Below are 22030 nucleotides of genomic sequence, written 5' to 3' on the forward strand. Positions count from 1 at the left end.
TGATGAACCGTGGATACACTCCAGGGGGATGTCCTTGTGATAGCCTTGATCAACCATTTCATATTTGGATGGAGTCCAGGATATTCCCCATACTCCCTATTCCCATAGCCCTTCTGGAAGAAGTTGCTTGTGCACTCCTCAGAAAGGTTGAGTTAATTCGTCAGTTTTCTCTTTTTCAGCTCGGTCTCTTTAGTTACAGAACTGCTACCTGGTATTCCCCAGAAAACAACTGAGCAACCTCATCCGTAAGAAATTCTCTGTAAGGTTCGACATCACCTTCTATGATGAACATCTCTCTCTCTCAAGCATTGTTCCTCCCTTTTCTTCTTCTCTGCCTTCTTTTTCCTGTTTGTGCTGTTTGTGCTTCCCCTTTTTCTGAGTTTGGCTAGCATTGGTCTCTTCATTTTTCCAAAGCATTTCAGTATCTTTCCATATGCTTGCTGAAAAAGTTCCAGTCTTTGAGTTCTACGTCAAAGCTGGAACTCTCTTCCCGTGACACTTAGAATCTGTGACAACCTCCTAAGCTTCAGGAAGGCCTTAAAACATGGTTGTTCGAGCAAGCCTACGCCTAGTAACTTCATTACAGCAGCATCTGGTCTTTAGCGCCATGAAACCTATGGGTGTACGTGCGCACTACAAGTACCAATTAACATAACATAACATAACACCTGGTGAGTTGATGATGTGGCAGGTATCAAGCGAGTGGCACGAAGGATATTAACGGCTTGGATGGTGGAGGCAATGCTGCAGAAGAAGCTAGAGTTAGTGTAGGCATCCAACATCAGAACTCACATCAAGGATCTCAGCTCTGGTGACACCGGTGCCATGCTAGCCATTATGTGCGACACCCATGACTCTGAGGTCGATGAAGAGGGCATATCAGCCTGCTTCTGGTCAGTATGAGAGGTTGACGTTGACTCTGAGGAGTACTCTGGGAAACAGTCAGGTGATTTGCGATGAGAGCCCAGGACTTGCAGGCCTCTACTACTTTGATTTCTCAGCATCCCTTCACTAATGGGGCATAGGATTGGGAATCTTTGAAGAGACGACAGTTTTAGAGTCCACTTGGGTCTTTTTTCCTGATGATTCAAACTGTTGCTAAGATGCAAAATTACCTCCATTCTGGCCATCTCTTTCCTTTCTTTTGAATAATGCTACTTATACTTTTCAAATTCTGTGCAATCATTGCGTGAATACAGGCATTATAAACACTTATGGTACGTCATCCTTAAAGATGTTCATCAATAAAGCCTTCTTAGGTTATATTTAAACTTTAAAGGGAAGACTTTACTTGGCAGGGGACGCAATGAATAACCTGCAGACAGAAACCAGCAGCTAAGAGCGCCACCTGCGTAAGATAAAGGAGCACTTACACACTGCACGTGAACATTCAATAAGAATCTGAACAAAGGAAGTGCTGGAGAGAGGGATTGAGAGATACTGGCCAAGGTGAGCTCAGCTGACTTGAGAAACAAAAAAGTATTTATGCGCCTTTTTTTTATCAGAGGATGTCCACCTTATGGGATAACATTAAAATGCCATTTGTAATCTATAAAAGATTCAGTGCTATATGGCATATGTTTACATGTATGAAAACAGAGTTAAACCGACTGAATTTACACATTTTCCAGGACTAAAATGTGCACATTTATAGTGTAAGATGTATTCGTATCATGACTATGGGAAATCAAAGTACAGTGAAAATGTTCAGAGGTTACTGTAGTAGCAGACCCACCAGCCAAAGCAACCGAATGACACGATCTATTTAATAAAAGATGTATTATCTTTCTGTTCTCCTGCATGTAAATTACTATTCTGGTTGGTATGTACAGCACTCCACTGTCCCTTGGCGCCAGGTTCAACGCCTGGTAATACTCTCAATAAAAATACAAAGGACACAATACATTTTGTATACAATGTAACAAGTTAACAATTCTCAGTCATGAAAAAAAAGAACTAGACTCAAACAGTCATAGTAAGAAACAACAAGCCTTGGGATTTTCAGAGGACATTAAAAAAAGAAAAGACAGGTAGAATTTTAGACATCTCAAATACATACTGGAAGCATTTTAGAATCTCTGGTCCGATGGCATATGGTGTAAATATGTAGTGACTTTAATACCTTGGACTTCAGGCAAGTGTTTTCATAGCAAAACCATTACATTTCAGGTTATATTTTTTAAAGGGGTGCAATTGAACATATTATTTTTAGCCTTCGCCAGCTTCACAGCTGCAGACCTGGCAACATTTTAAGAAATTGGGAGCTAAAACAGGGCCTGCACTGTACCACACACTTTTTCGTTGCCATACCATGCTGGGGGCTGGTAGACACTTAGCTAATTAGGCCAAGCCTACAACAGCACATGAGCTCTCGCTTGCACGAGATATTGTTGACAGTAAAGGGCTTAGAGACCACCTATTGCTTGCAATTCATTAGCTCCGTGGTCACTCTTCTTTGCTGCCTACTAATTGGCCAGCTTAGGTCAAGCGTCACTTACGTTCCATTCTGTGGTGCATGGTCCAAAAGCACACATTGATTCAGTTTAATTAGTGTACGTCCGCTGCTCGTTCTGTGCTAGAGGTACTATTTTTTCTATCTCCCTCGAACTGCCCCTTGTGCGTGGTGCTTCTTTCCCCTTCCACCTACCCCATGTTTAACTTTCTGCTGTGTTGTATTGCACCTCCTGTGCAACATGCCTGAATTTAACATGTCTGATTTTTTTTTTTTTTAAGTGCAAAGATGAGGCAGAGCTCCGCATAACAGGCTTTTTTTTTATACTTTCAAGCATGCTGCACAGCAGCAGCTGTACAACATGGCTGCAATTAACAACAAAACAGCACTAGGACACGGTCAGCTTTGACCGCATCATACTGCTTTTATTATCTTCACTTTCAGTTATATTGCACAGTGGCGGGACCTATTTGCTTTGCCAATGCTGGTTGGTTTTTTTAGGCGGCGCTACACTATCTCTCCTTTCTCCAATGAAGAAGGTCACACAGCGTGACTTCTGACCGCGAGGAATGCAAGTGATACTACTAAGCATTGGCTACTGTAATTTCCCACTACCATGAGCCATAGGATGCAAGTCAACCGCAAAAAAGCCTTTGCCAACAAGACAAAACTATGGCTCTCTGGACATTTCAATTTAGCCTATAGAAAACTTGTGGACTTCTCACAGAAACTGCACCTTTTGTTCCTGGGCTAGCAGTCAATGATGTGTCCAGCTTTTGATTCTAAGGCTTGCATTGCAACATGCATTGGATAGATAACTTTCATAGCCACGATGGTAACATCTGCCATAATTCATCCAAACTATATTTGCTAATTGCTGAGAATTCAGATTTCTGCAGTAATTTTGGCATGGCAACAAATAGCAGGATCACATTTTCCCAGTCCAGTGAAAAGCTCCAACCTCCTCACCGCGGAGTACTTCACATGTGATGACAGACTTTTCCAATCTTTGACACTCCTTTTGATTCTTCAATGAGATACTGAAAACTATCATGCCTTGTTAAGCCTCATAACCCATCTGGCCTGGTTAAGCATTTCTAGTTCCACTTTATATTGCACAGGTTACACAACATTTTAAACAGAACAAGGATACTAATTCCATGATATCTTGGTGCTTTTGGGTATGCAGGGGGCAAAGATGGTTGTAGATTATACCAGTAAAGGTTCTTTCTCTCGTGGAGGCCCAATCTTGCAACCTTCCAATAGATTTCTATGTTACTTTACAGACTATATGTGCATTCTCGGTCCCTTAAAAGCTTCATACCTTGTATCTATGTGGCTATGTTAATGTTTCCATTAACTGTGTGATTTTTAAGGGCCACCCTGTCTATGACCTCTTCAGCAATGTGTATATTGCCTGCAGGTTATGGGTTAGATCAAAGGATGTCTCCAGGTGGAGTTGGGGAATCAAGTATTGTAACTATTCACACCAACATACACAGAAGTGACCAATGTTGGGGGGAATACATTATGGTATACATGCTAAAATCACCCAGTGTGGCTCACCGGAAGATAACTCGGTGAGTGGAACACCTGCTGAGGACATCTGCTCTGATAAGCAAACGCAGATTTCCATCTTTCTGAGGTTGGTAAATTAAGTATCACTAAATCAGGCAACAGAAACGCTGTTATTTACAGTGCTAAAGAATAGCAAAACTATGACATGAAGCATTATCTAAAAAGCAAGTTATTATTATTAGCCTCATTACAGGATAATATTTAGGAGGTCAGTGTCTCCTGGTACTAGAAGGGAAAATAACAAGTTCTTGCCTTCAATGTGGAAGTGTGTTCTCTCCCTGAGATATTGTTCTTTCAAACTTGTTGGCTGTTATGAATCGACTTTTGTTCTATCTGTCGACACAGTGGTGAGTGGTAACAGTATTTATAGTATTCTGTGGTGAGAGATTAAATCTGCAGGGGAGAAGACAACATTCCCAGGGCTGATGCTGGAGATGTAGTTAGTTAGAGGAAAGTGCCGAGAACAGAGAAAGTGCTGAGTGGTGATAGTTTTGTCTACAGAAAAAAAGAAATGTGATGAGGTATTGCCAGACCAAACAGAAAGCCGGTTTGAGAACCTAGTAGTAAAGATGGCTAGGTTTGTGGGATGATAGATGAGGAGTGGTGAGGAGGAGTTAAGAGGGGAGATGTACTGGAGAGGGTAGGAGGAAGTGGTGCGTTCAGAGGCATTCAAGGTGTGGAAGAAATAGAAGTGAGGTAAACGGTGATGTCAAAGTGCATTGGATAAAACAAGTTAGGAGGAAGACAGACGAAAAAAGGTATGAGTTAGAGATAGAGCAGTGTATAATGGAAGGGGGTCAAGGAGAGGAAAAGTTGAGATATAAGAGGGAGAGAGAAAAAGGAGAGTAAAGAGGAACGGTCAAATTGGTCAAAGAGTCGGAGGATGACCTGAGAGGGTAGGAAAGACGAGGATGAATGAAGTAAGAGATGAAAAGTAGAAGGGTGAGAAGGTCAGGGGAACACTCAAGGAACAGGAGATAGAGGGTGAAGACAGACATGAGGAGGGAATGGGAACTAGAGAGGAGATGGATCATACACAGGAGGGCTGCTAACCAGTAGTAATGTATTGTGGTGTCCTTAAAAACGTGCTGAAATTTGCCTACACCTGATTGGCACCTCAAATTTCTTTATAATTCCCGGATTTATGGCACTATTTACTCCATGGCAGCTCCAGGGTATGTCCTAGTGATAGCGAAGGGGGCTGTATTATTTTAGTCTGAGGACTAGTGCATTAGGGAGTAGATTAGTTGGTCTTTGTAGCCGCAATGTTCTCTCCTAACAAGCTGGTGATTTTTTTGTTGCACTAAGAATTAATTATTACAAGCAGTATGGGAGCCTACATTCTTCAATCTTTCCCTCACTAGTTACCCAATACTATAAACACAATAAAAGAGAAGAACTGTGATGGCAGCTGAGACGGAGGTGGCAGCCTGGCAAGAAACTGGAGCTGTACCATCTCACGGCAGTGGCTGTGGTGGTTAGAGAGGGTCTGTGTGTGCCCATGAAACAGATTGGAGATAGCAAGGAATCTCACATGATTCTGAACTGTGTAGCAATGGTACTTGTACATGCTATCAAGAGTCCATACCAGGGATAAAATGTGACTAGCAACAAGCCAGCAGAGACAGGGACATTCAAATCACCAGTAATGGCGGCTGGACAACAACACTAGTGTTTAAAAGTTTTGACTTTTATCTGCTTGCAAAAGAGAAAAAATGGGAATCCAGGAGGCAGGTCTCAGGTGACTTTGGGGTTCAAGTAGCTAGCTGTAAGTTAAAGATCTGGGCTGCCAAAAAGAGTTTCAGATTGGCAATAGAACTATCTTTTAAAATGTCCCATGACTAGGCACCTTTGGGAAGGTGGAACAGGATGGTCCAAAATCTGATCCAGCGAAGACCTCAAAATAGAGACTGTTGTGCCACAGAGGTGGCGCTTATCTTCTGGCACATGATGCCACTATGTAATTTTGTCCATCTTGTAGTCTCTATGAAAATCAGGGCACTCAAGCATCATGCAGTACCTGACAACCTGCCACTCACTACGGAAACCACTCAATTATTAAGTACTGGTGGCTCATGCTTGACTTTCTGTCTAGCTAAAGATGTGCATTGTCTCGGGCACTTCAAGACAAGTTTAATGTAGATTCTTTTTTCGTGGTTTGCTACGAGCATCCCCGGTGTTGTTAGGCTTGGATGAAACAGGATATACTCTTGAAAACACGTGAACATAACTCATGTTTGCCTCACAGTCAAATCACAGGGCAACTAGCTCAATCACTGAGGTGTAGTTTATAACCTATGGGGCTTCATCAAAAAGATTTTGAAAGATTCTAACATGTTGCCCTCAGCGGGTGGAATGCTGATGTATCCTAATGGTGACATCAATACTTACCCATTCTTCCGCTTAAGCAAATAACTGCATGGCAGGCAATTTAAAGTTGTCACTGCCCGCAACATCCGAAAGTAGTGCATTTTTACAGAGAAACCCGGAAATTGTGGAATTGGTGGAAAATGGCCAACAAGGAATTTAACAAATAAAGTGTTTTGTATTGAGCAACTGATTTCATACTTGAAGTATCAACACCTTGCCCATGAATGCGAAGAAAGAATATTTTACCTATGAATATAACCTATTTGTTTCATCCTATCAGTTTTCCAAGTTTCTAGCAGTGTTAAAAATAAGTGAAAGTGATGAAAACAGGGATGGCTTACCTTCTTTCAAACATCCGCAAGGAGTACAGTTTACAGGTGCAGCCCAATGCAATGACAAGGAGCAGGCCACAGATGAGGCTCCCTATAACAGCAGCTGTTATCACTCTGGTAGGCACAATTACCGGGCAATTCTCCTCATCACTTCCATCGCCACAATCATCTTGGGAGTCACAAACCCAACTCTCAAAGACACAGCGGTTATTCTTGCAGTGAAAGTTCCCAGGCTGGCAAAAGAAGCAATTTTTTTCATCAGAGCCATTGGGACAGTGGTTTTGGTAATTGCATCGGTCAGAACGAGGATAGCAGACGCCGTTCCTAGAGCATGGAAACTCTTCTTTTTGGCACATTGTACAGTTAGTTTCATCCCTTCCGTTTGGACAATGCCAATAGCCATCACAGCGCTGCTGCTCAGTATAGCAGCCCCAATTTCCACCACATGGAACCTCCCACGGCAGACAGAAGCCATCTACTTGATAAGTTGCATTAAATCCTCTTGCAGCATTTACTTTATCAGCACAAAAATGCACTCTGATTTGTCCAGATGATGAAACAACTGTAAGGGGAGCGTGAGAGTCAAAAGCTGTCAACACACGCAAAAGTTTGCGAGGATTTTCTTCTAATCCATCATATATTTTCACATAGTCACCATAACCAGTGCCATCCAACTTGAAATCGGTGAAACGCAGAATAACCTTACGATGATCTCCAGTGTCAATCAGCCAGGTGCAATTGCTCCCTGGAGGATAGAAGTCAGGATAATTTGGTGAGCTGAAAGTCCCATAGAAATATTTGAGCCACTGACCACACGTGGGAACATCACAATCAATCTCATCACCCAGGTCAAGGCAGTCAATGTTCCCATCACATTTTAATGACTCCGGAAGACATGTGTAGACTTTGGTATATCGGGAAAGACACTGAAACTGGTTATAAGTGCATGGCTGGAAGAGCGAGGCTGCAGAAGGATCCACTTTGGCACAGAGTTCTTCATCAGAACTGTCTCCACATTCATTCATGTGGTTACATTTCAAGTTATCTGGAATGCATTTTCCATTATCACAACGAAACTGGTCATCGTCACAGGATGGCTCATCAGTCTTTCCTATGTAAAAAAAAAAAAAAAAAGTAGGAGACATTGCTTTTGACAAATCATTAAGAAGTATTATTTTCAGGGCATACAAATGTAAGATATTCACATCTCATAATCTTGGCAGTTAAAGCAAAATGTGAATATATCCAGGGTATCTCTCTCAAAAATAACTCAAATAATTTTATGTAAGAGCACACCTGGTAACTGTTGTACCACAGACTAGTGTACTCCGCAATCATTGAAGAGAGCTATGGGTAGAAGAATGGTTAACTATATGAAAAATACATTTAAAAGTTGTAAGAAACTGAAGTATTTGTTTAGGAGGGGTGACGGTCCACATCAAATAATAATCACAATCCTTGTCAGGATGAATCACAAAAGTCACTAAATAAACCTGTGCTCAAGCCTCCTGGTAGGTATGACACAGAGCAGGCAGGAGTAACTTAGAGACAATGTGAAAAGTATTTATGTAGTACTGAAACAGCAATAAAGTGGAAACGAAACATAAGAAAAATAGAAAAATTTAATAAATACAATGACATCAGAACAACAAAAATCCAATTAGTAGAACCGGAGTTATGAATTCTTTAAATTCGCATTTATTAATAGCATCAAAAAGTACAATGTGGCAACTGCCGTCGCTAGACCGGAACATGGCTAAGATTGAAGGTGGACCACGATGGAGTGGGGGTTAGATACAAGGACCAGGTTTATCCTTGTTGTAATGTTACCATCTTGTTTAGAAATGTTTATAAAGAAAGAAAATATTCAGCATAGCCAGGCTGGTGACAGAATCCGAGGAAAGGCTCAACGCTGACGGGGAGCTGCTCTCAAGGTCTTGGAGTTAATTGGAGGCTGCTCGGCAACAGGCATGGTAAAGAAGTCAATAAAGGTGGTCAATGTTACTAGGGGGCTGCTCTTCATCTTGTCCAGTTGGTTGGGTGCTGCTTGTCAAATCCGGTGAGGTTATTTACAAAGACTGTCACGTCAATGCTCGCTGTCCAGTTCAGTGAAGCTTTCAGTTAGGTATGAAAGAGTACACTCTAACCACAGCCAAGGTCCCTATTTTTTTGGGGTGAGGAGTTGGGGTTTAGTCAGGATTCACTCAGAGGCCGGCAGACGGGACCAGGTCAGGCCCAGCTGGGACTGGTCAACCGGTAAGCAGGAAAAGGATGAATGACCCTTAAATTCACTTCTAGTGCCCTGGGTTCAAGGCAAGCAGGTCCAGTCTTCTTTCGAGTTCTTCAGACAGCAGGGCTATCCTCCTTCTGATTCTTTTCAGGCCCAAGAATGTTCGGAGAAGACTGCTTGGCATAACATATTTATGCACAGTTTCACTCTGTACTGAGGGGCAGCTACTGGCCATACTGTAGCCAATGAGATAAGAGTTCCCAGAGGGTTCTTTCCCCGTATTTATAGCACTTCATGCGTATTCTACTTTAAACAATACCGCAGTGTCCCTCTCTACCTAAATCCAATATGGCAGGACCTTTCTTACCTTAGTCAGAGCTACCTGGGCACACCCAGGTGGAAGAAATGCTAATTGAAAAACCCTCCCTTCTAGTCACTGCAAACCAGTTCTGGGACAGCTCCGACTCTGACTGGGTTTGGAGCCAAGCTAACTAGAGGGACAAAGGAAAGGGAGCAGGCCTGTACTCAAGTTGATCTGTTTGTGAAAAGGTAGGCTTCTTTGAAGTGTACCTAGTCATTGAGCGGAGCTCCAAAGCCAATGCTGTTGAGATAAGGCCAACACCTCCCGACATCCAACCCCCTTGTACTCTATCTGGGAACAATACACACCATCAGCATTCTGGTGACAGTTGAATACTGGCAGAAAGGCCTTAAGCGGTTTAGGCAGGGAGAGGTAACTTTTCTTAAAGTACATTTCCCAACATAGTTAGCTAAAATGTGATTTCAGCATTAATTTGGATTTTGAATAACTATCAAAACGAGTCCTTGAATTATATCTGTAGCTGCTTCCAACTCGAAACTATCATTAGATGGTATCCTAATGTAATCCAGTGTTTTTCTATGGGGCAGCTAACCTTGCCACAAGGAAATGGGCTCTTGGGCCTTTTCACTGTCAGGAGATGAATACATTTATTTCTAAATGTCCAACTTTTACATACCACGCACCCCACCATATTGAACCAGAAGGTGTAACTTAGGGGTGTCTTATAAATATTTAAAATGGAGGTTTATGCCGTTCAAAAGATGAGTTTGACAGTATGAATTGACGTTTTAAAAAAATGCACGGTCAGGCTGAATTGGCTGGTCTGGAGACATGCGTTACAGTCTATTGTAATGGGTGGAACAGTGAGTGCTGCAGCACACTAGTAGCCTTTATTTTACAGGCTCTGGACACATATCAGGGATGTGGAATTCCTATAGCTCGACGCCCAGGACATATTGTTTGGGGTCAAGGGCAACAACATTTCGTAGGGTTTTTGTCCTTCGGACAAGTGGGCCAAAACCCTGCAGCACAAACCCTTTGGCTGCCAGTTTGCAGTACCACATTATGGATCAGGGAAGTGCACTGTCTGCAGTAAAGGTAATATTTTTGCTCATATGTTAATGCTGTTCAAACTTGTATTCATGGTTCATTCATTGAAAGCATTTATTATTAGGGTGAGCGCTCTAAGTAAATGTTGTAAGCTCGGACTTCACTACTGACAGTGGTTCCAGTATAAAAATGTGTACACATGTTTTCAAAGTTTAGCAATATGAGGCTATGTATAATGCTAACAGAATACGCTCTGATTTGATGAAAATATTTATATAAGCTTGAAAGCATGATTGATGATTCTTTGCTTTCAAAATAAAATATTCATAAAAAAATGAAAGCAGGAACAAAAATACCATTTAGCTAAACCAATGCAAAAATGTAGGTACCATTTCTTTGCAGCATCATTTAGTAACGTGTTGATGCATGCTAGTATTTCCCAAAAATATTCATAATGGAAAATTAGTGTAACCAGTTTCAATAAGATTATGAGAAATAAAAATAAACAAGCATTGGCAAAGCCAGTTGGTCTGAAATTGGTGGTCAGCTTTTTAATTTTGTCAATGTGTGACTTGTTTTGGCATGGTTTTTGTAAAACTTCATTGGTGAGGGAGCTGAAAGGCCCTCAACATTATAACAAACACTGGCAAAAGCAAACTTTGTTTTTGGTCTCAAAAAGCATACACGGCCACAGTTACTGGCAGTGAACAAAATTACTTTGTGCGCCGATATGCCCCTTGTGAAAGAGCAGAAGGCTGTCACTCACAGTGAAGCCAGATGATACAGAGAGAAAGAGATAGAATTTTAATAAACTCATAAAGTCACGGTCAAGCCGAGACCAAATTAGGGGCACAAAGTCTCAAAAGTGCACCCATGGTATATGTCCTTGCATTAATTGCAGCTATACAGCTTTTGTGAATTTTCAAGTATTTTCATAAGTAGGTCAGGAAATAGTACTCATAGAAAATATTTGTGAACTGCACTTTAGCATGAGTAAATTTGCATGTGTAGATTTGCTCATGTGAAAATCTGAGTGTTTACAAGTTCACTTTCCCTCCAACCACTTTTTTCCCAACTCTGGAAGAGGGTTTACGTCTGCCATTGTCAAGAGTAAATTTCCAACATTTCTCAGTATGAGAACAGATTAGAGAAGAGTTGTTGAAAACCCTCAAAACTTGCAAGTTAGTAGATTTGCAGAGACTCAAAAGGGCATTCTAACCGTGAACTGTTGCTTACCACTACCTTCAGCCTCCGTATATAGATCCGCGAAAAATGAGGCAACATAAGGGGATTGCAAGTATTCAACCACTACTATGGTATGAGCCCTGGCATAATAAGAGAGGCTTATATAATGAGATTGCTGCCATAGGTTGTCGCCGCACTACATGGCACCAAAGGGAGAAGTGGATGTTGTTACAGAACAAGTAGATTTATGATGCAACCTGTCCATGGACAAGTAGATATTTTAATAAATTCCACACCCCTGCATATAGTACCATAAGTTAGGGGATTATAAATTAGAGGGGCCAATCAGGTGTGCCAATTTTAGCACGTTTTTAAAGAGACCACGGTACTGTACTACTGGTTAGCAGGAGTACAGTGAGCACAATCCCAAAGTCAACAAAAAAGTTCAAGCAAAAATATGGGGGAATACCCCATAAAATATGCTTATTTCCAACAAAAGTGATATTCTGTATGAATTGGTGGGCATATCTGAGTTACTGTGCCCAACATCTTACTGTGGTACACGAGCTCACTACTGTACAAATGTTCCATTGAATACATTAGTCTACTGGCATTAGTCTACAGTCCAGCGGCTATTATGGAGGAAAAGCGCTTATTTTACTTAAAGATTACAGTCAATGAAATCCTCTAGAAATCTTTTTAATTTCATTAATTCCCTCATTTCTCCCCCGGTCACAGATCCTTCAGAGTTTTCTCAGGAGTTCTGTGATAGAATATCAGACTTCTTCCGCACCAAAATCATGGATATTTATTCCTTGTTTGAAGCCTCCAACTCTAAAGCAGGTTGTCTACTCAGTCCTCTCCACCTCAATGAGGGTGCTATTATGGAGGAGGCACCCAGGCTACTTACGTTCCCTTGTATGTCGCCAGATGTCACGGATCGGCTACTAGAAGGAGTTAAATCTGGTTCTCCCCTTGATCCTTACCCCTTAAAGGTGTTAAAAATTGGTCGAGAGGCAATTATCCCCCACCTTACCTCTGTTTTGAATGTAGCTACCTCAGAAGGGCAATATCCTACACAATGGAAGACTGCAGTGGTTAAGCCGCTTTTAAAAAAGCTGTCATTGTACCCTACGGTATTGAAAAATTACCGTCCGATCTCTCTGCTACCAGTTCCGGCCAAGATCCTGGAAACGTATTCAAATTCCCACTTTAGCGCCAACCTCAAAGACTACCAGTTACTTGATGGCTCACAACATGGCTTTAGAAGCCATCACAGTATGGAAACAGCATTAACTGCTGTTTTCAATTACAACCACACTGCTGGTCCTACTTGACCTCACCACAGCTTTTGATACCCTATCTCCTCTGAGGCTGGTTGAACATCTCAGAGTGATAGGGATCGGGGGCTCAGCCCTGGGGCTTCTGGCTTCCTTTCTCAGGGATCGGGCACAGAGGTTAAAACTTGGCCATTTTTATTCGGCCCCCAACCCCCTGTCGTGTGGAGATCCACAGGGATTCTCCTTGAGCCTGACACTTTTTAATGTCTATGTTGCCCCGTTGGCTCAAGTGATCATTTGGGTTGGAGGTGTTGTCCTACGCTGACGACACCCAAATAATGGTGTCCATCACTCAGTGTTAGGGACTCAGCCACTAATGTCAGAAACTGTATGCAGGCAGTCTCCTCCTGGATGGTTGAACATTTCATGAAACTGAACGGGGAGAAGACTGAGGTCTTGATCTTTGGAGGCAAACAGGACATCTGGTTCAATGAGTGGTGGTCGGACACGCTTGGGAGCTGCCCCTGCCCTGTATCCCATGGGAAAAATCTAGGGGTCATAGTGGACAATTCCCTTTCTATGAGCCTGCAGGTTAGTAGGACAGTCTCCACCTGCTTTGGGATAATCAGGATACAGAGAAAAGTCTCCCATTTCCTGTCATTTGCCTCACGCAAACAGGCTGTTACTGCCTTGATAATGTCCAGATTGGACTATTGTAATGCCGTCTATTTGGGCATTAACAAAGGTTTGGTGCGACGTCTGCAGCTGGTGCAGAATGCAACCAGGCTGGTGATGGATCTCCCGAAATACCACTCTGTCTCGGCCTCTCTCATTATGCTGCATTGGCTTCCTTTGGACCGAAGGATCCTTTTGAAAACCTTCTGCCTGACTCATAAATCATAATGCCTACTACGGCTTAAGCCCTGATGGTATTAAGGCAATATTTCAACGCTATGTCCCCACTAGGCAGCTCAGATCTGCAAATAAAAATCTTTTAACAGTGTAGAGGTTTAAAAGACGATATGGGGAGGCAGAGCTTTTTCTACTGCTGCAGCCAAGCGGTGGAACACCCTCCGGAAGACCTCACTGGCCAGGTGCCACATGCTCTCTTCCGTAAAGCCTTCAAGACCTGGCTTTTTACACAGATGTCAGACTGAGCATATCATCTTGTTTGCACATTGGTCCCGCAGTAGCGCCTTGACGCCCTTAGGCAAAGTTATCGCTCTATAAGTTCAATATTCATTCATTTATTCATACTGATGTAGGGTTTGAAGTGTTGAAATTATTCACTGCCAATTACTTCACATTCAATGCTGGCCAGGTACAGATCAAACAGTTAAAATGCTAACTTGGCAATAGCTTGATGTCTTTTCCCCAAGCTTTGTTTAATTTACTCCTCATATTAATAATAACTTTAATACGAACTCCTATCAACTCACAGAAAGATATACAAAGGCAGAGGAGAGAGTGAAGGAGTGGTAGATGCCGCATATATCCTTATCTAAACCAATTTAAGGCACAGTATTTAAACACTCTGAATATAGAGTTAATGAACTCACTAGAGACCCCATCAGTTAAAACCTCCTGCTTTCCACAATTTGATACCTTCAGATTGCATAAAACCAGTCATTTTGCTTGTTACTTTTTCGTTCTTCATGGAAGAGAAGATAAGCAAAACCCTGAGCCGGACATTAGAACCACCCCACCACAGCAAGAATTGGAAGCTGTCCATGAAGAAACATTCACTTTACCACTGGAAACACAAGACTCATCAATGGCGCTCGATATACAGGGCTCATCAATGAGAACCCATCAAGAAAAACTGGCAAAGTTGTAAAAGAAATTTAAGAGTCACCCCGACCGGACTAGCTCCATCAAGTACCACAAGTGAAAAACCATTAAAGAAGAACAAATAATCAACAATAAATGAAATGTAAGACAAGAGCATGTGATAGCGAGAAATTACCTTGTCCCCCTATGGAGCATTCACCTATGGCAAATACCTGAGATTTATGCTGGACTCCGGATTGTCAATGCAACCCTACATGACTAGATGTACAAAATAGCCAACTACCGAGGTCCTCTCCTCCAAACGATTAAAACCACTTGTCCTGCAAGAACGTATGGTTCAGTTAAATTGGTAAAACTCTAGTACTTTACGCAATGATGCGAGAATTACTATATTCAAGGGTCCACCTAAATCATCTCTAACTTCCGCAAAATTGCTTCTTCATCCAGAACCTCAATTAGTGGCTGCCATGACGAAATAGGATCACATTGAACCCTCCCAATTCAATCGTCATAGGCTTCATTTTGATTTGGAAGTCCTGAGATTACTGGGGGCACGGAATAATTATCAACCACTTGTGCGTCACCCAGTGGTGGAACTCCAAGACATAATAAAGGATACGGTAGGAACAGCCAAAGAGAAAAAATTGATTAAAACTAAAGAAAACACGTTTTTGATTAACAACAAGCCAAGAACTTCGGCATTCTACATCCTACCTAAAATTCATAAACCCCAGAGGCCACCCCCCCCCCCACCCCTCCCTCCCCACGGAAGACCAATTGTCTCGGGGATAGGGTCGGTTTTAGAGCCGTTGTCCCAATTCTCTGATTTTTTCTTGAGAGAATCAGTGGTGAACCAGAGATCCTTTGTTCAGGACACCACTAATGTTTTAAATATACTACAGGACATCAAGTTTGATACTGCTAATAATTTTCGGGTAACTATTGACATAGAGTCGCTTTATACCTGTATACCCCAGGACGCTGCGCTGGTGGCAGCGGCGCGCGCCCTGGGGCAACAAGAATGGTTCTATGATACACCACAGACCTTTATACTACTGTGTATAGAGGTGGCGTTTATGTGGAACTATTTTTGCTATAAAGATGCCCTCTATTTACAAACGACGGGTACATCAATGGGCGAAACCATGGCACCGAGTCTGGCCTGCATCTATGTAGGCCAGTTCGAAGACAATTGTATTTACCATCAGTCTAAACCCTTCCAGAGGAACATCCACCTCTGGAAGACATATATAGACGATGTGCTATGTGTTTGGTCTGGAGAAGAAGAATCCCTAAAAGAGTTTTTGATCTGGCAGAATGGCCAGGATGCCAGTTTGCGCTTTACCTGGTCATATAGTAACCAGCGAGCTGTGTTCCTTGATTTGGATATCAGACTAGAGAATAACATGCTAAACACCAAGGTGCATCAAAAGTTAACTGACAAGAACTCCTTATTACATTATAAATCATACCATCCACGAGCATTACGTGATCATCTCCCTGTGGGCCAGTTCCTGCGATACCGCAGGAACTGTGCCACAACTACTACATTTTTGTTACAATCAGAAGAAATAAGGGAAATACTGAGAAGGAGAAATTATCCCTCCAAGATTGTTAGCCAGGCACGCAAACGAGCACTGAATACACCTCGCAGCGCTGTGCTAGAGAGAAATACCAGGACAAAGACAGATTGCCTTCCAATTGTGATGACGTTCGATCCATTGGCTACCCAGATTAGACAATCAATAAGAAAACATTGGGCATTACTATTGACGACTGAGTTAAAAATGCCTCCACCAAGGTTTGCTTTTAAAAGATCTCTCAACTTAAAAGACAAACTGGTTCACTCTCGCCCGAGACTTCCGCATAATGAGACTACCATTCCGCCGGGGCACTACCCGTGTGGTATGTGTTCAGTTTGGAAGTTAACGAAGAAAACTGTGGAAGTGGAGCATAGACAGACAGCACTTTAGTCACTGCTCAGCTAACCTCATTAACACAAAGGTGTGAACAATATAAAAAAGACATCTAATAGCACAACGTTCTACCTCCAACCGCTTTTCCAAATGAAGAGCAATACTTTAATCAAAGCAGTTTGTACTGCATCAATTAGCTTACTGATACCCGCGCCCCACAATTAAAGTTAAGTGTTGATGGGTGTTGGGTGTCTAGCTGTTGACTGCACCCCCTCTCATCTGTTGGTTGGTCTTTTATCTGCACGGGGAGTACCCCTGAAACCCCCTCTAAACTGTAGTGATGCCATTGCTTTTGCTGTCTCATGGTCTGTCTTCATGTCCTGCAGGGCTTCATCAACTGAGGTGCCAAAGAGTGTGTCTCCGGTAAACAGCATGTGTATATTCTCAGGCTGATACCTGCTCTGAGCGGTCAGATGGCATTGTCAGCTGAATCCTGGGCAAACTTGAAGCAAGTGTTCTTAATTTTATTGCCCTCTGCAATGACAATGTTTGCCCTCTTTTTGCACTGATTTGCCAGGCATCAGATCTTTGATTTCTTCTCGTTGCTGGAGACCCTATCTGTTAAGGAGAACAATGGATTTGGCTATGTGCCATTGTGTTGTTGCTGAACACTGTCTGGTGAGGGTCCCATGGTTGCTGGAATGTTGGCTCTCCTTTGGGCTGTGGTGACTATAATTGAGCCTGCCTTGACTGTGCTCTGGAAGTAAGATGAGTCCTAAGTGGTCTGTTTATATATATTTTTTAAACCCTGGGCATTACCACTTTTGGCTGTAGGTGGTTCCCTAAATGCGTCTTTCCTTTTGTCAATGATGCTTGGTATCATGGAAAGATATAGATTCTTCCCTTCTGTTGGTATAAACATTTCTAGCCAAAAACAAGTTTCCCCTTCTCTTCTTCCAACTTTTCCTCTTATTTTTCTGTAGCTCTCTTGATGACGACAGCATTATAGACAGCGATGTCATCAGGCGGGGATTATGGAGAGGGCTGGGACCTCCAAGCTGGCGATGCCCAATAAAGCACCCACGGTGTGAGTCTCTCCTCGCCGGATCACCCGAGGTGGCGGTGCCCACATATCCGCTTGGAATGCCATAAGAGTTCCCACCTTCGCCCCCTGCAATGCAGCACTTGATCCTGTACCTTGCGGGAGACGGGAGCCTATCGGCAAGACTTTGAGGAGGGGGGGTGGAACAATCCCCCACACACCAGAGCTACAGCCCACTCTTGGCATCTCTGAACACCAGGGCCCCTCTCTTTTTCTTGGGCCCTCAGGCACACCCACTTACTCTCAGTGTGACAGGGTGTGGCACTCAGACTTTAACAGAGGCTCACGGGGGTAGCCATCTTACTATGGAGAACCCTTCCCTTTGTCCCCACTCGCAACAATAGGGACTCGCAAGGGCGACTGTCGACTCTCTCTGGGATGTTGGAGGGGAACGTCCTTAACTTTATATCGATATACATCCCAACCGTGATGCTCACACCAGCACTGCAACACCTTACCGACGTAATTTCCACCCTGCCCTTAGGACAGACTATTCTGGGAGGTGATTTCAATGCGGTTATGCAACCCACCCTTGACACCACGGAGAATCAAGGTAAGAAAGTGGTTGATGGGCAGCCGCCTCTGCTTTTGTGATGCATGGAGGACCTGGAACTATTGAAAAAATAGACAGACACAAACACACACACCCCTCCCCACCTCCCCTCCCCCTCTGCGGCGCATCATGCCCACACGCATAGTTACATAGTTTTTATGCCTGCCCCGACTGCCACCGTGTGACCAACATGTCTATCCTTCCCCGAGGAATCTCTGCTCACTCAGCATTACTCTTGCGTCTAGGCAACTAGCGGCTCTGCACAAAGATATGGATCAAGCAGATCTAGTTAGAATCAGCAAAGTTGTTGTGGCGTTCGACCATCGCCCGGGTATATGGCTGGGGAGACAAAAACAGGAAGCTGCTACACAGACTGGCCTCACACCACTTAGCAAATTGAATCGTCCGTGAAGTCTGTGACCCCTTGGGAACCACTCGCCAGACTTCGTCCGAGATCGGACAGGCGTTTGCAGACTATTACACGCGCCTATATTCGGCACGTAAATGCCGGGATTCCCTCCCAGATCTACTAGAACCCGGGAAGGTCCATATTCCCTGTTTGACACACTCAGAGGCGGCAAGCCTAGACCTCCTCTTCACCCCAGACGAGACAGGTGCAGCAATCTCCCAACTGGAGTCCTGGAAAACGCAGGGCCCAGATGGACTACCGCAGGACTACTACGCCTCCTATCTGGAGCTGCTGGTCCCCCACCTCTCCACCTTATTCCAACATATGGCAGAAGTTGGAGCATTTTCCTCTGAAACAGACATGTTGACCATTGTGGTCATCACCAAGACCCAACCACCCTCACCGGCTTGTGCGGACTACCGACCAATTTCCATTATCAACACTGAAGTCACGATTTATGCTACGGTTTTGGTTCAGTGCCTGTGCCCCAGATGCCTCCACGTACCCCTTGCAAACCGCCAAACACTTTCTTCCTACCTAGTGCTCCTCCTTGTTGATTTTGAAAAAGCCTTTGACACTGTTGACTGGCTTTACCTTGAGGATGTTCTAACAATGATGTGTATGGGTCAATAATTTCTTTGCTTCGTTCGGGTCCTATATTCCAACCCTAGAGCCTGAGTACTCATTAATGGGGCCCTCTCTGAGATATTCCCAATCCGAAGAGGCGCAAGACAGGCCTGTCACCTTTCCCTGCTCCTGTTCACGCTAGTGATGGAGCCCCTGGCGTGCCTCAATTGCACAGACGACTCGATTCAAGGTTGGACGTGGGGGAGTCACCATATTGATATGCGGACGATGTCCTGCTCTTCCTGGCGGACCCGGCCCGCTCTGGTTCTAAATGTCTTCAATCTCTCCAAGCCTTTGAAAGGGTTTCTGGCCTCCAACTTAACCCGGTAAAATGACTCTTGTACCCCTCCATCTTTCTAGGGAGTGCTTTGACTGGCAGTCTAACATCCCCATTAGACGACAATCATTTAAATACTTGGGTATATGGGTCGCTCTGCTCCCTGAATTAGAATGGGCGCTAAAATGACTCCGCTTTTCAAAAAGGCTAAGGAAGACCTCCGACGGTGGCAAACCCTGCCTCTTAATCCACTTGGAAGGGTCGCCTTATTCAAGATGATGATGATCCTTCCTCGATTCCTGTACTTCATCCAAAATACCCCCTTCCATTATCCACAAAGCTGGTTCAAAGAGATTAACGCCATGATCACTTGGTTTCTGTTGGGAGGTGGGAGACCATGAAAGGCTCTCGCCTGATGCCGTATTCCGTCCTTTGATAGAGGTATGGGCATGACGGGCCTATACCTATACTACCTAGCCACCCGGTTGCTTGTCCTTCACGAATGGTTCACCGGAGAGTGGTCCGACCCGGCCTACAGAACCGAACTAAGAGACATGGGCTTCCCTCGAATCCAAGCCATCATGTACGGATGCCCTATCGGTAAAACACCAACATTGGTGACTTGGGCGGTCTTCCTGGCCTGGTGGTCGGCCCTGTATCACACACAATGGGACACCAAATTGAGTCAGCAAACGCCTCTCTGGCCGGGTGTGTGGTTGGATGAGGTGTCAGCCTTTCAGGGCTTTAAACGCTGGGACCACATTGGCATATCGCAACTGGGCGACGTATGGGTGGGAGATCACATAAGGACCTTCCAGAACTTGCAGGGACGCTTCACCCTTCATGCATCACAATTATACAAATACCTGCAGATGCATCACGCCCTCAATGCTCACATATCAACAGGCACCACACTCCCCGAATCCAGCCCACTGGAGGTGCAGGTCATGATGGGAAACCTGGGGAAGAGAGGAATATCACGTATATACCACACCCTTACGAATAACTGCCTTACAACACTTGATTCACTCAAACTTCGGTGGGAGGGTTGGCTGGACCTTGGGAGGACGAGGAATAGCGAGATGCCCTTATGGCCCCCATGACCGTCACTGCCTCCGAAAGGTTCTGGCTCGTCCAAATCTACTAACACCATACCGCCTATCTCACCCCGGAGCACCTGCATAAGTAGGGGCTGCGTGTCTAGTCCAAATGCACCCACTGCGGGCAACAATCAGCTGATTTTTACCACATGGCCTGGTCCTGTCCTGTCCTGATAAAATACTGGGAATTGGTAAAATATGACTCACAAACGTCCTGGGCTGGCATGTACCCCCAACCTCATGCACCTCCTCCTAGGCATCATGGGCGGCATAGACAGGTCCCGGGCGACAAATTACTCTTTGGGACAGCCATTATGCTGGCCAAACGCGTTATCGCCATGGCATGGATGCAACCCGACCTTCCTAAAATAGCTATTTGGCGTAGAGGTGTAACTGGTGTGCCACTCAAGAGAAACCCTTGTTTGAGGCCAGGGGATGCCTAGCCAAATACCAAAAGATCTGGGGCAAATGGACGAACCAACTGGGATAATGAGGTCTGTAAACCTGGCTCCTGACTTTTGATAGATTGCTTGTTTATCTTTGTGATGTGCTCTGATCGCTGTGCATGTTTGTACAATATTATTATCAGTGTACTTGACTCGCCATGGAATATGGACCTAAGTGCTGCACTATTATCATTTTTCTGCTTTTGTTTTCTCAAAATCATAAGTTGATAAAAAAAAATCTTGCTTCCTCTGAAGCATGCGCCACCTTGACCTTGAGTCGCTTCTTTTTTTCTTTTTTCTCTCAACATCAAAGCCTTTTATTGACATTGACGGTAGATATACTCTTTATCGCCACCCAGTCATCCGGTAGCTGAGGCTCTTTTTCTCACCCGTGCTTTCAATCACCTTTCGGCATTGAGACCGGTTTAGAGGGCTTACCATAATCGGTGACCTTTTTCTCTGACCCAGGAGGCTCTTCTTCCTTTGTTTTTCTATTGTCTGCTGAAGTTTTCCACGATGCAGCTGATTTGGAGTGTTTCAACTCCACTGTCTTAATTTCGGCACCTGAGCACGGTGTTACCGGACGCGGATGTCTTTTTTTTGTGTGAGCCTTTTTGGCGTCTTTGTTCCTTCAATGTTGACCATCGCCTTGACGTCGGAGGACATCTCTTGCACCAACTTGGGGCCCTCTGGGGCCGCTCGTCACTGGAAAGTTAGTCTAATCATCAGCCCATTGAGACTGCGCAATGGTGTAGTGTGCGCACTTCTGCTTCAGTGTATTTGGTTGAAACTTGGCGCAGGCTCTGCAGCACTGTCCTCGATGGTCTCTCGGTAGGCCGAGATTGCAGACCTCGTGGTTGTCCTTATCTGCAAAGTTGTGGTGGCACTTCAGGGAGAAACAGAAAAGGGTGGGTCCATAGCAACTTAAATTCTTCGACTCATGTGGTAAGTGCCCCATGTGTGTTCTAGGGAGAAGAAGCCCTTCACTGTTTATGGTGTCTTCCCTCTGC

General features: G+C 44.0%; 1 protein-coding gene across 1 annotated transcript in view; it reads right to left on the reverse strand.

Annotated features, from left to right (window-relative positions):
* LRP12 (LDL receptor related protein 12) overlaps nucleotides 1-22030 on the reverse strand; it is a 189171-nt gene that overhangs the window by 46715 nt on the left and 120426 nt on the right. The window contains exon 5 of the mRNA XM_086966104.1: nucleotides 6742-7843. Coding sequence (XP_086822230.1) covers nucleotides 6742-7843 — 1102 coding nt within the window. The remainder of the gene's footprint in view (nucleotides 1-6741; nucleotides 7844-22030) is intronic.

This window comes from Lissotriton vulgaris, chromosome 4_1 (genome assembly GCF_964263255.1).
Source record: "Lissotriton vulgaris chromosome 4_1, aLisVul1.2, whole genome shotgun sequence".
NCBI lineage: Eukaryota > Metazoa > Chordata > Amphibia > Caudata > Salamandridae > Lissotriton > Lissotriton vulgaris.